At 36.0% G+C, this 15,026-nt stretch overlaps 1 protein-coding gene across 1 annotated transcript in view; it reads right to left on the bottom strand.

The window, feature by feature from the left end:
* The window catches only part of eys (eyes shut homolog), a 255,595-nt gene that overhangs the window by 72,597 nt on the left and 167,972 nt on the right, over positions 1-15,026 (bottom strand). The window contains exons 30-34 of the mRNA XM_073873603.1: positions 12,275-12,465; positions 12,041-12,132; positions 6,083-6,236; positions 4,145-4,257; positions 1,496-1,728 (exon numbers count right to left, since the gene is read on the bottom strand). Coding sequence (XP_073729704.1) covers positions 1,496-1,728; positions 4,145-4,257; positions 6,083-6,236; positions 12,041-12,132; positions 12,275-12,465 — 783 coding nt within the window. The remainder of the gene's footprint in view (positions 1-1,495; positions 1,729-4,144; positions 4,258-6,082; positions 6,237-12,040; positions 12,133-12,274; positions 12,466-15,026) is intronic.

The following is a 15,026-nucleotide window of genomic DNA, read 5'->3' as shown; positions in this document are numbered from 1 at the left end:
ACAACCACGACAAGACACAGACAGCTTACTGAGACTGAACTTGACAAAATAGAGCATGACAGCTACGAAGCCAACACATAAAATAAAATACAGAATGGGGATTAAAACTTCTCAAAGACTGTCTAAAAGAGAAAAAATGGAAACAGACAAGTATGAAGCAGCGGATCTTAATAAGGTATTACCAGCATTTTATGCATCTGTGCAAAGTTTCGCGGAAGGATAAAAATGTTAATTTAAAACAAATATGCCAATAAAATGTTTAAAATTCATATTCATGTCCAGTTTTTTTTCTTATGTGGCAAGTAGCCGTGTAATAAGCGGGATAATGTAGACATTATCCCTTACATACTGTATGACACTTGCATTACATGCGAACAGGCCCTACGCTAATAGGATTCTGTTTTTGTCTCCCTGTCTCGTCCTCGACCCCGAGGATAATGAGACAAACAGACCCATGATGCTGTTAAGGTCATTACTCCACTGATCTACTGGCTGCCATTCAAAGTGATGCCCAGCCGATGCGCGACCAACGACCACTGGCTGAACCAGTTTAATCCGCCTACCAGTTTCATATCCCGTTTTATATATATAAATATATAAGTAACTGTCTAAAGGGTTTTTCTCCTCCTAGGAATTTTCCCACATGGTCCCAACATTGACTTAATTTAGCACTTTCCTGTATACGTTACATTATTACTACGCTCGCTTGTATGATTTATTATAAATCACTGTATTCTGCTTCTTATATTATCTATCGATTTTTTCCCCTACATCTGTTCATGTAAAGCTGCTTTGAAACAATTAACAATTGTGTAAAGCACTATATAAATAAAATTGAATTGACTCAAATAGTTGTGTCTGTATAAATATATTAATAAATTAGTAATAATTACCAATAAACAATTATAAAGAGGCTATAATTCATAATAAGCATGGGCTTCATAGAAAGTGTTACCAAAATCTGTATTCAAAGTAGTAGTGCTAAAAGGAGCAGCTGTTGTCAGTTTAGAGTTAAGTAAATTGTTAACGTGTGAAATATTCTGCTATGGCAGCTCAGCATGTTGGGTGTCAGTCAATATCAGTTGGGTTCACAGTGTAAAAGACTTTCTCTTCACCAGAATTTAATATCCTGGCATGAAGCAGAGGATGTAAAATGAATCTGAAGAACACCGGTGACAGGGTCAAGCACTCATTTGTAGTGGGACTCGCAGGTGAACAGATAAAAGGGTCTCTGACTTGCTTAAATTGTATGGACCTTACTTTAATCACACCATGAATAATTTCAAGTGATCTCTGGTCCGACGAGAGAGGAAGGTTTTAAACTATACAGGCTGTGCTTCTGTGTTTTATATAAGTTGCACTTTCTCACTTTTGGGGGTAAGTGAGTGGACCATCATTTTCTAAAGTCTTATTGCAAACCTGAAAACCATACCTAACGCCTATAGGGTCCAAGAAATATATTTTACGCCTCGAACAAAAGAAAACCAGCAGTCACCTTTCTCACACAGACGACCTGTGAAGTGAAGAGGGCAATCGCAGAAAAAAGATGAAGCCCCGCTGGGTAGGGAGACCGGCCGGCACGATCCGCCGTTGAGACATGGCACCTGCTGGCAAACGGGCGAAGGCTGGGTGGATGAGGGACGTCTGATCCGTCTACCAGATGTGTTTCCATTCGTCTTGAGCAGATGATGATAATCTGTGGGGTTTGCTGGTAAGTCGTGATGCCATCTAAATAACATGTGAGGAAAAAAAGACTTTATAAAGTGAACTACTCTAATGTAATACTTATAGTCATTTATATGCATGAACTGACTGTATGTCAGCAAAGATTGGAAAAAAATAAAGATTGCACAACTTGAAAATCATATCACGTCTGAGATACAGAAAAAGTATTGTTCACATAGTTTCTCTTTCTATAAAACATGATTTAGTAATGCACGTCATTACATTTCCTTTATGTAGACAGACGCTTTCATCCAAAACAACTTACAAGGTATTAAAAGATAAACATTTGATCAGTATGTGTGCCCTGGGGTCAAACTCACAATCTTTTGTGCCGCTAATCCCAGTGAACTACTGTACAGGAACACATCATAACAGCATCATTTATCAAAACAAATCACATTAAAATCTGTTCCTGTGGTTCATGGGGTTCGATCTCCAAGGATAGCACACATACTGATATAAAAATCTGTAGATTGAATGCACTGCTAAATGTATAAATGTAAAATATAATCTAGTATAAACATCACACAATTACGCCGTTGAATCACTTTCCGGTAACACTTTATAATAAGGGTACATGAATCATAATGAAGTAGAGTATAAGACGTAAATGTACTCTTACTTAAACATAAACTAATGCTGAGTTAAAGCATGTACTAATCATAGACTAATGAAGAGTCATCATTAAGTACAACATTACATTTTTGTTGTTAGTTAATGTGTTGAGTCATGAGACATATTAACTCTTTGTTAGTTTAACTTAGTACTTAGTGCATTAACTCAGCATTACTTCATATTTAAAGGAACAATATGTAGGATTGTGGTCAAAACTGGTACTGCAATCACACAACTGGTGGTCAATACACAACATGACAACATAAACATCAGTTGAGGGCTGCAACTCCACTTTTTAAATGACAATATCCTGACCAGACCACTGCTGTCAGTGATATAAGTTTTTGAAATGAAAATGATTTCTTAATGTCTAGTGACATATCAGGGCCATTTTATGATTCATTTATATAAATTTCTTACATACTGTTCCTTTAAGTAAGAATAAATTAAAGTATAGTTTATCATGATTCATGGACCCTTATTATAAAGTCTTACCCACTTTCCAATTGGTGATCAATATATCAGCTCATCTATATAAAATAATGGCCTGATTTTTCTTTAAAGGGGGGGGGGTTCAATGGTATTTCATGAATTCTGACTTATTAACACAGTTATAGAGTTGTTTCCTCGTGCTAAACGTAGACAAAGTGTCAAAAAAGCAGTTGTGTGTGTTAAAGAGTATTTCTGTGCCGAATGCACTTCGCCAGGGTTCATACAAGTTTCGGAAAGTTTTTTTCGATTACAGGTCCAGCTGACGTTTCAGGGCTTTCTATACGTATCACTTCTTTTTATGGGCACTTTCCCCGGAAAACTCCGCCCACCTGTCAATCAGCGGGAGACGCTAGAACTTGCAAACATCATATCACGCGACACAGCTTTGTTTAATTTCAAAACTCAAGGAAGAAGTCTGTTTTTGGATGTAAGGAGAAGAAATCCAGCCTTATGAAACAATGGATATAGTTAATTATCCGGGTAGCAGCGGAGTTTTGCGTGTGTGTTTGATGCGCTGGATTTTCCCAACCGAGTCATGAGTTGCATGCGGTAAGTAAGACTTCTGTAATATGTTGGAAATAGGTGCGTGCATATTATATAAATGACACGAATCATAAGTTAAACAGTGTTGCATAAAGTGTTGCATGACATCCACCCGCGGTAGTAACTCCTCCTTCTTCATTTTTTCATACGTTATCTGAAATATTCGGTAAAGTTAATCTTTCTTTTATAAATCTGATTAAACTAAAGACTCTTCGGAGATATAAAGGATGTCATACTACTCTATAGGTACTCCAGATTAACATCAGAAATGCAGAAACAGCTTGTGTTGCGTGAGCTTTAAAACTCCCTAAAATGTCCCCGCTCAACTGGAAACCTCATCTCTATTTCATAGTGATTTATATAGAGAATAAATAATGAGAATATAAAATAATCAACTATTTCACCCATCTCATGCACAATGGATGTGAATTCCTATTGCATTTTAAAACAGGTCTTGACTTTCTGTAAAATAATATCTAAAATACCCAAATCAGCATGAATGATTGCATCGTCCAATGCACAATGTGCGAAGCCCAACTTCAATGAGCATTTTATACACAACATGAATATAAACACAAGTTGAGCGGATACAGTAGGTGCTGTGAGACGCAGCTGACAGATGTAGGTTGTCTACCACTACATCCTTGAGCCGGGAGAGAAGAGGAAAAAATAAAACAAACAAAAAAACATTGAAGAAAACAGGAAACGTGGGCGTAATATCGAAGCCCTGAATTGTATTAAATCCTGACAGAAAATCAGGTTCAATTACCCGCAGTTGTCAACATTGTTCCCAGCAACGGCACGAGCTGCACCGAATCCTCCGAGCTTATTAATTTCCATTATTTCAATGCAGCCGGTGTAGTTGTGGAAAGGCTCGGCTTCCTGAGGGAGGAGAAAACAACAAAGTCTCAAGCAGTTACTTCAGAGGAAAACTGAAAAAAAAAATCATCTCAGGCCTGAGGGTGAAATGAAGTACGGCTACAGAGAAACACTTCTGGGAGAGGAAAGACCCGTACAACAAAGAGGTTGCATTTAAAGGTACGGTTCTACACAAAATGAAAACTCTGTCATTATTTACACACCGTCAAACTAAGTTTATTTGTTTCATGCAACATAAAACTATAGACATTTTGGAAAAAATCATTCTGGAGTCATACAGAAGTTGAGGAGAGGAAACTCTGATGTTGATTGTGTCTTTCGTGTCTAGATTTAGAAAAGTGATTTTATGACTGACTTTTTGGAGAGCATCAGGTCACTATAACCTTTCATTGTATGCCAGTGAATCTTCAAAACCTTTTTTGAACCACATAAGGGTTAGTAAATAATTACACACTCTAAAAATGTCTGGGTTATTTTTGACCCATAATGGGTAAATATTGGACAGAACACGTGCTGGGTTAAAAATTTCTCAATGATGGGTTGTTGTTTGGGTCAATTTTTAACCCAGCATGTGTTCTGTCCAATATTTACTCATTATAGGTCAAAAATAACCCAGACATTTTTAGAGTGCAGTACATTTTTTGGAAGAGAGGGTAAACTAGATTTTTATCTTTAATTGAAAGGTGGATAGGAGAGCATTTACTTTGTTACATTTACTTGAGTAAGTTTTTGGACAATTTGTACCCTTAAGAGTACATTTAAAAGTGGGTATTTTTACTTGAGGATATTTGTAATGGTAAATTTGTACTTTTACTTCAGTACACTGTGTGCCAATCCTTCTCTCATTCTGATGCGGTTTTCACTCGTATCAAGAAACACGCAGAACATAAAGAGTGTTGGATGACGTGGATTTAAATCTACTATATCTAAAAAATTGCTGTAATTATGCAGCTGATTGCCAGTAACTTACTGTAGAAGATAAAGACTGAAAATGTTTCATGTTCATTTAACTTCGAACAAACGGTTGCCAGTAAAAAAATTTTATATCAGTAATGTTTTTTTGTGATAAAGTTTACAGACAGAAGCGGCTATTACAGCTTTACATTTTAAGCAAGAAACGTCTTTGACCGCTACTGCAATACATTAAAAAACTTCAGTGAGAAGCGAAAAAAGCACATTGATCACATTTTTGTTGTCTAAACAAATTCATCTCAACATCTCTCTTTTTTTTCTTCTATTAGTGTCTGAAGGTCCTGTCACCTGCTTCTATTTGCCTGGAGGTGAAATAAAAAAGTCTGCCTGCTGGTGTTTCTCTGAGCTTTGTCAATGTCAATATGAGGACTATGACAGCTTTCTGTAAACCTCCCTTTTGTGACTATCTGGTTTTATTGTTGTTTATATGTCTATGTAGTGTTTTTAAAATGCTTAAAGGCAAACCATGTGCATCATTCAACACGACTGCTGAGTTTCTCATTACGTGCAGTGTGAATGCTCCAGCCCGTTAACATCAGCACAAAAAAGAAGTGGAAGTGCAGAGCATGGAATCTATGCACATATATGTCTATGCTAATTCGCATATTCATAAATCCGACTGTACTAAATGAGATAATGGTGTTTATGTGAAGTACCTTTGCAGTCATTTGAGAAAACTAAGGGTTCTTAGATTCATGAATACGGTGACTCTTCAATAGCAATACAAAGCAACATAAAATAATTTACAATCGTTACAGACATTTCTATGATTTTTAACTTCTCTTTCCAAGATAAAATGGCACTATACAGTAGGTATGTGTCTCTGGAAAAATGCACACATATGAGCTTCTCTCACCTTATAAGGTGAATAACGCAGAGGAAGACCTCCGATGAAGATATTGTTGGTCCTCACTGGTAAAACCAAAGATGATGTGTAATTGTTCCGGTTACTTCTTACGGTCCCAAATCCAATCAAAGTAACTTCAGCCTCACATGGAGCAAGATGTTGTCTGTGGATGCCAAAGATCATCAGTCTGATATACATCAAATATTCTCTGAATAAACCAACATGTCTAGTTTATTTGTTGTATCTATTCGCCTAATGCTCGTAAAAATGCTTAATTGATGTTTAGTATTAATACCGCAGACGGATTTTAAAGCAATTCAGTTTATGCTAATAAGATACATTTTCTTTGCCTTGAGGAGAACACAATTACTTTAAAAGCCAAGCACCCCTAATGCTCGTTTTATCTGTTATTATTTTCCGCTTATTTAATATTCAGACCAAAAACAGGTTATGCTGAATGACTCCTAATGACTGTGTTGTTTCCATGGATACGTGAGATACGGGAAAGCGTTCAGAGGGAAAAGGGTACACTATGAATTCATTAGCCAGTAAAACATTTCTTAAAAACACCTAAACTAATGGTGTCTGCGTGTGTAATGCAGGCCTAAATGATTTTCTATCTTTTCAGACATCATTACTTCATATCCAAATGTGTCTGATGTAACTTCTCTTTATATCAGGATAGCAAAAACCTGATGCATGCAAAATAAAAACTCAACTGAGGGAAACATTTGAAAACCACAATCTCAAATGCATTCACAACTTTACTTTTGTATGCATTTGGCAGATGTATTTACCTAAAGTGACTTACATTGCATTCAAGATGTACGTTTGGATCAGTGAAAGCATTTACATGTACAGTAAAAGCAGATAACTATCAAAAATCTGCTTATTATAAAAACCTGTTTTCATGCATTTACATATAAATCAATAAAGTGGCTATGCAGAAAACTGTGTTTACGTGGGATCTGGAGATTTTGTTTCTTGCAAGCAACGACGTCACCGCCTATAGTACATATAGTCAAAAAGATGACGGTTAATCTCTCTTATACTTTTGTATCTCTTCTCATGTCTGCAGAACCTGTAAATGTAGCATCAGCTTTTATTTTCACAGTTTCTCTGCCAACTGCTTTATGTCCGCTTATACTTCTGTGTGTGACAGCACATGAATTTTCAAAAAAATTATAAAGCTCAGAGATAAGTCTTTTGTAAAAAAATGCCACATTATTTCAAAACAAATTACAGTTTTTCATTACGACTCTAAAGTGTTTACATGAACGCAAAATCGGATAATGAGCAAAAAATGCTCATTTTATGTTTATGTTCACACCATTTATGGGCTTTCCCAGATAAAAGAAAAAGGTTTTACGCGTTAACATGACCTCACACATTATCAGTTTATTAAGCATCTTAAGACTGTGCATGTCAACGTACTCAGTAAAACATTTACATGCACAGAATAAGGGGATAACTTTTAAACCATGCGTTTACATGTAAATCGATAAACATTTAATTTAGCAGTTTCTTTGGCAACTGCATGAGTCCAGCGCAGACTTTTATGCAATATATCATGCTTCTGTTTGTGATGTATATATTTTACACGCGGAGACATGCGCACATGAACAAAACTGTGAAAAAGACAGTTAAGGCATTTACATGCAATATGAATCAGGGTAATGAGCAAAACACTACCTATGCCGATCAGTTTATGCTTAAACCCCGGGGGTTATGGGGAAATTAGAGAGTACGTCTGGTTACATTTCTGAACATATTTTATTAGTTACAAGAAATAGCTTAATACACTAAATAATCAATATGAGCCGGTGGTTCATCATTTATTTTCATAAATAAAAATATTTGAACCCCCCCCCGATTATTTATAAATCACACCCTGCTTAAGCCGTTTATGAGCTTTCCCCAATAAAAGAAACACATTTTTAACGTCTACATGAACTCAAACTCAGTGTGGGAATCGAACCCATGACCTTTGCACTGCTCGACTCAATCCTCTACCAACTACGAGAGCTACAGGATCATTTCTGTTCTAATAATGAGACGCTTCTATACAATTCCCATTCAATTCATAGGATTCATTCATACCACATCACCACTTCATAAAATACTCCAGAATTCCCGTGTGAGGTTTCAGAAAACACATCCGCTTTTATTGTTAAATGTGTGACTACTATAAACAGTTTTATTACACATTAAAAAAGGCAGGCTATTGTTCAGACAGCTGTATCACAACTTCAGTGTAAATCAAGGCACCAGCAAAACAAACGGTTTGTTAAGCTCAAGGGCATCTTTCACCTGCAGCTCATCAATTCTTCGCCTCCCTCCTTTTAAAGTCATTTGATGTTTTTTTTCTCGGACAGACTGTTCCAGGGAGATGTTCCCAAGTCTTGGGACTTTTCCAGAGCTTATTCTGCCCTTCCAAACAACAGGGGAGGAAAGATAATTACCTCAGTGTGAATTCTGGGCTAACTATGTGCAGCTGGAGGATTGGCCTACAGATGCCCAGCTCATAATGGCTGTATTCCCTCCCTCCCGGCCCTAAAATGATACTTCTGCTTTTCCTGGGATTCAGAGAAGACAATCTTGACTGATTTGTTAAGACTTTAACTCATAAGCTGAGGATTTTTTTTTTGCTGTCCTCAGGAGGACACACGACTGAGCCTCGGGAGCAGCCGGTTCATTCAGAATCTTGCCACTGCTTCCCATTAAGCCATAGAGGAGACAGTTTCACAGCGGGACACTCACAAAAACACTCCTTACTTAGAAATGTCTTAAAATCCTATGATTAAACAAAACTGAGCAAAATATTATAAACATAATCCTTGTGTTTTGATTTATATGCTTAGATGTAAATTTAAGATGCTTTTCTGGATTAGGGTGTTACTGTATTTTTTAGAGTAAATTAAACTTAAATATCAAAAGATTTTTGCGCCTTTACAATTTTTATCACAACGCCCCTTCCTTAATCCTGCTTTTCATTTTTGTAGCTTTTCATGATTTGTGAAGCTGGTGCACCTTTATGAAATCTTTTCAAAATCTCTATAAAAAACAAATAGAAACTGTCTGATGCAGAGAGGACTGTTTATATTTGGATGTGAAGACGCTGCAGTTTCTGTAAAGCATTCATAATCTGATCGAATCCTTCAATGACTGTGTGACCATGCATTTCACTTCATGCTGAATCATACGAATAAAACTAATCTTATGAATTAAACTGTGAGAATTCAGTCTCCAAACACACAAAATATATTCAACAATCTTTCAACTTTGAATATAAAAATACAGAATCAACAAATATATAATGATGAAATCTTGTAAGTCTCCTTTATTATGGTTGAAATGAGCAAGCAAATATATTCATGGATTTAGGAATACCCACAAAATGTATAGTGGTGTGGCTCCTCATACTGTAATAATGCATTACAAATGCAACATTTGTAAATGCAGAGATCACTATTATCCAAGTCTTTGAAACACTTTATCAGGCTCTAACTGTATGTTTACTGTATGTTAACTCAGTTTTTATTTATTTATAAAGCACTTTCAAAACCATTAAAAAGCACCAAAGTGCTGCCCATATTTAATAAATAATATTATACAACAGGTCTTTCTGGTTCTCGAATCTGATTGGCTAAGAGCTATGCGATATTCTACTGATAACGGCACAGTAACCGCTTCACCTTTTGTATCATTCCACCACCTAGTGAATGAAGGTCCTAAACAGGCTCATCTCTGAATGGAAAAACTGCACGCACACACAGACACACACAAACTGCGCTGTTTTTAAACATTCTCCTTGCGTCTCATTTGTCTAGCTCGTAAATCAGTCTGTGAATCCCAAAATTCCGTCAAAGATCAGCGCTCTTGGATGTTACGTTAAAGTAAATGGGAGTAATGTCTTGTCACATCGTGTGGACGATTAACACTTGGAAAGAGGAATGTAAACAATATTTTTTCTGGAGCTATATCTCTAATCAGAACGCGAAAACACAGTGGAACTGCAGGTAAGCACCGCAGCTTTTAAATGTGAACATTGATCATTTATTTTACCGTGACTATTAAAACATGTTATGAGATATTGCCACTGGTATATTTATAAGCAGCATGCAAAAACATCTCTCTGACACTTATAAAAACAGTTTTATATAGTATTGACCAGAACAAAGTTTAATAATAATCGAGTGCTTGTATCACGTTAAGAGTAAATGGGAAAGCAATAGTAACGTTATATAAGTATAGTTTTATTAACTTTTACCTCGCGCCAAAACAATAACAACACAAAAGACACTAAATATGAATAAAAAAACAAGTAATAGTTTCTTCATGACACCAAATACTGCTGATTTGATCTCATTTTTGACCATCAGGCCAACATGAGAGCCAGGGTATCTCTGTCAGAGATGTAGCCCAGAGAGGGCGGTGGTCAGCGGGGCGAGTGAACACTGATGTCCGCTCATGCTTTGGTTCTCATTCGTACCGAATCTCACTAAGCAAACGTTCAAACAGGCGCTATCTTTACTAATCGACTGCAGATTTAAATATAATACAGATACATTCTCGACTGAACTAATCTTAAAACTACACTTTGTGACCAAGAAACGGTAATATAAAGTAACGGCTTTTCCGTCCATTGAGTTGTTATATTCTTCAAAGCAGCCGAAAGTTTTACCTGTCATTCTGGCCGCCCTCAAATCCGTGGCGGAAGAAGTAGTTCTCAAACAAAGAGGCTTTTAAAATAACTCCGTTGTTGTTTTCTAGTTTTCGTTTTTCAAACGTGTGCCGTCGAACTGTTGTATAAAAGCAATATCGCTCTCGGAGTCGTGTGATATAGCTCTATATCATCACGGCTGTGATTGCCTCCGGCCTCGTGCCTCTGGCCTAATCACAGCCGTGATGATATAGAGCTAAATCACACTCCTACTCGAGCGATATTACTTAAATCAAACACATGGAAACATGATATAACAGCAAATAATAACATCAGGAAAACATACATCCAATTCCTCACACTTCTCTGACCTAGACAAACACCAAAAGCTATAAATAAATTCAGCATATTTCAAAGTGCCGGAGCCGCAGCAGAAAAAACACGATGTCCAACATTTTGAGAGGAGCACAAATGACATTTTGGCTGGTAAGAAATGAACATGAACTTTATATTCTCAGGAGCCTGATCGTGCAATGCGTATAATACGTGCCGTGAGCATTCGGTCAATGGGTCTCATTCATGAAACACGAGCAGAATGATTTTTTTGTGTAAATTGTTCATAAAGTTGTTCCAGCGTTAATTTTCTGATACATGATCATTCAAATGTTTGTATTTTCAAAATGCAGGTTGGTATGAAAGAATTGTACACCTGCTCCTCAACACGTGTAAATGGTGTCTAAAACATTAAAACGTTCTGTATTCTTTTAGACAAACTAATTAGACATTTTGATGAACTATGTATCATAATGACATGTCACGAGTTATTTTGTGCTGCTGTCTTTATAAATTTTTTACTCTGTAACTTTGGGAAAAACACAGAGCTCATCACTGTCCATCCAATCACAATAGAGGAGGGGCGGGACAAACACTACATTGACCAAACATCATACTTGTACTCAACTCAACAATGGAGAAGTTAATATTACTTCGTACTACATTTTTATATTCAGTAATATTGTTCAAAATAAGATACTAGTAACATGTTGTGAATATTCCAAATCACAGCAACAAATGCTCCTCCGGCGTTACATTTTTATGTAATATATAATATATTTTAATTTAAAAATCTAGTTTACATTCTAATTGATGGATAATGTAAGCTATAAAAACCTTTTCCTAAAAAGCGAGTTTCAGCTTTATTGTTTCCTGTTAATGAGATTTTTTCATCATTAGTTTAAATCTGATTGATTTTTAACCTCAACTCTGTTTTAAACTGTTTAAAGATGGAGAACAAAACCTCTTACCTGAAAAATGCCACGTATTCATTTCCATCAGCAACCTGCTGTGTTGTATTGATTCTTTCAACTCTCTCCCTTCGGTTACAGGAAAAATCATACTGGAGGGAGGAGGAGAGTAATATATCAGGTCTTTCCATATAATTACTTTCCACCTAATTCAGTGAACCATTTGATTTTAAGGCTAATGGTTGAAATAACTTTGAAAAACAGAAGCGTGCGTGCGTGCATAGGAAGTTTCACCTGCAGCGTTCCGAGGGAAATGTAGAGTTTGATGAAAAAGTCACCTCTGGGATCGGTGCCCTGATCCAAATAAAGCAGCGCTCCATCTCTAACTTCAGTCTGAAATCTTACTGTGAGACTAAACATGGCACCAAGTTCAATGCCCTCAAACTCCAGAAAGGAATTCCCAAAATATCGCCCAAAGATAATATCTGCAGGGGGAGATACAGACAGTTATACGCAGAGCAACTGTGTGGATGCGTGGCGCTACATACTAAAATTTTCAAAAACCAAACTAAATTTACATATCTGAAAAGATTTAGTAAACAAAACCAACATATTTTTAATACAATTCAATCATATTTTTAATACATCCTGGGAAGAAGAAAATGTCGAGTGAATTTTAATAAAGATAAACATCACAGAAGTTCTGTTGTCATGCCAGTCAACTCTTAATATTCTGAACAGTACTAAAAAAGTAAAAAAGAGTAGCGAGCAACCTTTATTCAGAGTACACTCGGTAGGGAAAAATGTAAAATGAATTCATTCTTAGATAGAGGAGAAACTTTTCTCGTTACATTTAAACTTTTTGTTCAAAGAAATAAGTGACACTTACTTCACTTTTGTTATTACATCTTTGTTAAATTAACTTTACAAAAACTACAGAAACATGAGTGACACATTATGAAACTAATAGAAGGGTTCTCCTAATATCTCCAAAGCTCCATGAGCTCATTTTCTTCTCACAGGAGCGTCTTGCACCATTTTTTAAGGGGGCACAGTGTGCACACTTCATACTGTAATTATAATTATTAATGTCCATTAATAGAATACAGTAAAACCTTTTTCATATTCTCATGGACTACACAGACAAAAGATAAGAAGCATCAACAACTCATTTAAATGTTACATTGTTGCGCTCATCACTCAACACTGTGATTGGCTGTAATGATTAACACTGCAAACACAGGGAATACAAAGAAACTAATTTAAATGCATTGAAAACATGTGACTTTTTTTGCCTATAAAAACATATTTATGTAAAATGATTGAATGATGAAGGAACACACTTTTGCATCAGATATTTGACCTCAGAGTCAGAGCACATGAATGTGATTCCTCTAGGGGTGAATCTAGATATAAACATTAAGAAATGGACTTTGAATAAATCATCTTTGCACACAAGTATGCTAAACTCAACATTGCAGTAGCTGCTACGTTTTAAAAGTTTTTTGAGCATGTAATAGCGTTTTAAATTTGATCAGATAACAAAATGCAGCACCAGCAGCAACGTGTCCACGACTGTGCACAACTATGGCACCAGAGCTGTTCTATTGCGTCTGGATTTGTATTAATAATTAATTTCATCCAGAATGAAGCACGTGATTAAAACTGTGAAAATCTCAGTGAAGTGAAGAACTGCTCATATTTTGTCTATAAAATAACTTAACAGATAAAAATATGCTTCAATGATTTTGAGGTTGCATGCAAGATCCACAGAGAGGGCATCTGTCTGCACATACCGTAGTGTACACTTTCAGTAATAAAGGTACACTGGGGTGGTACCCTTACGAAAACTTTACCCTTTATACGTAAAAGGTGCATATTATACCTCTAAGGTACTTATTGGTACTTTGAAGATACACATTGGTACATAAAAGGTATATATTAGGACATTTTAACTTTTGTACCTTTATTTCTGACCTATAGGTCTATAGTGTTCTAGCGGTTTAGCACATTATAAGCTTACAAAAGATGAAGTGCTTTAGAAGCTTTAAAATACAAACTACACTGTCGGAAAAAGGTACAAAAGCTGTCACTGGGACGGTACCTTTATGTAAGGTTCTTTATTGGTAAGGTTCTAATATGAACTATTTAAGTACAGATGTGTACCTTTGAGGTACTAACCCGTAAAGTAATAAGATGTACTTTTGAGAGCTGGGTACTGCTCCGGTGACAGCTTTTGTACATGTGACTCTGAAAATGTATATGTATCTTTAAAATAATAAACTTCATTTAGTTTTCTCTGCTGTGTTGGTCCTAGATGGTATTAAAGTAATCTTCGTTCTTGTTTCAAAACAATCTTAATATGCAACCTGATCCCACGAATTTCCGTGGCATATGTTGAAGAGTTTATCCAGATAATATTGCTTTAATGTGAATGTCAGAATGATCAGAACGCTCTTAAACAGGTGCTTGTATTCTCCATGTCTTTATTTAAAATGCTTTATATTGTCTCTAGTATAGTAACTGCTTCTACTTCTGGAATAGTAATAAATTGAAAGCTTCAATAGTGACCCAATACATGTCATGACATGCATTTATAAAGACAGATTTACTTAATATTTATCTGGGTAAAAGTGAGGGGTAATTCTCCAAAGGAAGTCTATTTCAACACGGCTGCTTTCTGTTGTCAATGAAATCCAATGATGTTCACCTAAACTCCCTGCTGTAGTCCATGTATCATGTTTACAGATCTCACATCCCTAATGAACATTTAAAAGCATTATATATTGAACATTTCAAAGGCTGTGGTTACTCAAACACTAAGGCAACATGTTATCTAACAGGACAGAGGTGTGTTACTTACTATTGATCATATTGTCAGCTTTGATTCATTTAAGTAAAGCACAAAAAATGAGTTATTTTATTCATACGTTTCTGCTTTTTTATCCAGAGGTAAACATTAGTCCCTTTCACACATACAGTCTTTACTGGTAATTTACTGGTAAATTGCAGTTAACATGTCATGTGTGAACAGAACCTTTCCGGT

This window comes from Misgurnus anguillicaudatus, chromosome 11 (assembly GCF_027580225.2).
Source record: "Misgurnus anguillicaudatus chromosome 11, ASM2758022v2, whole genome shotgun sequence".
In the NCBI taxonomy this organism is placed as follows: domain Eukaryota; kingdom Metazoa; phylum Chordata; class Actinopteri; order Cypriniformes; family Cobitidae; genus Misgurnus; species Misgurnus anguillicaudatus.
Note: the sequence above shows the minus strand (reverse complement) of the source record. Positions and strands in the feature narration are given on the sequence as shown.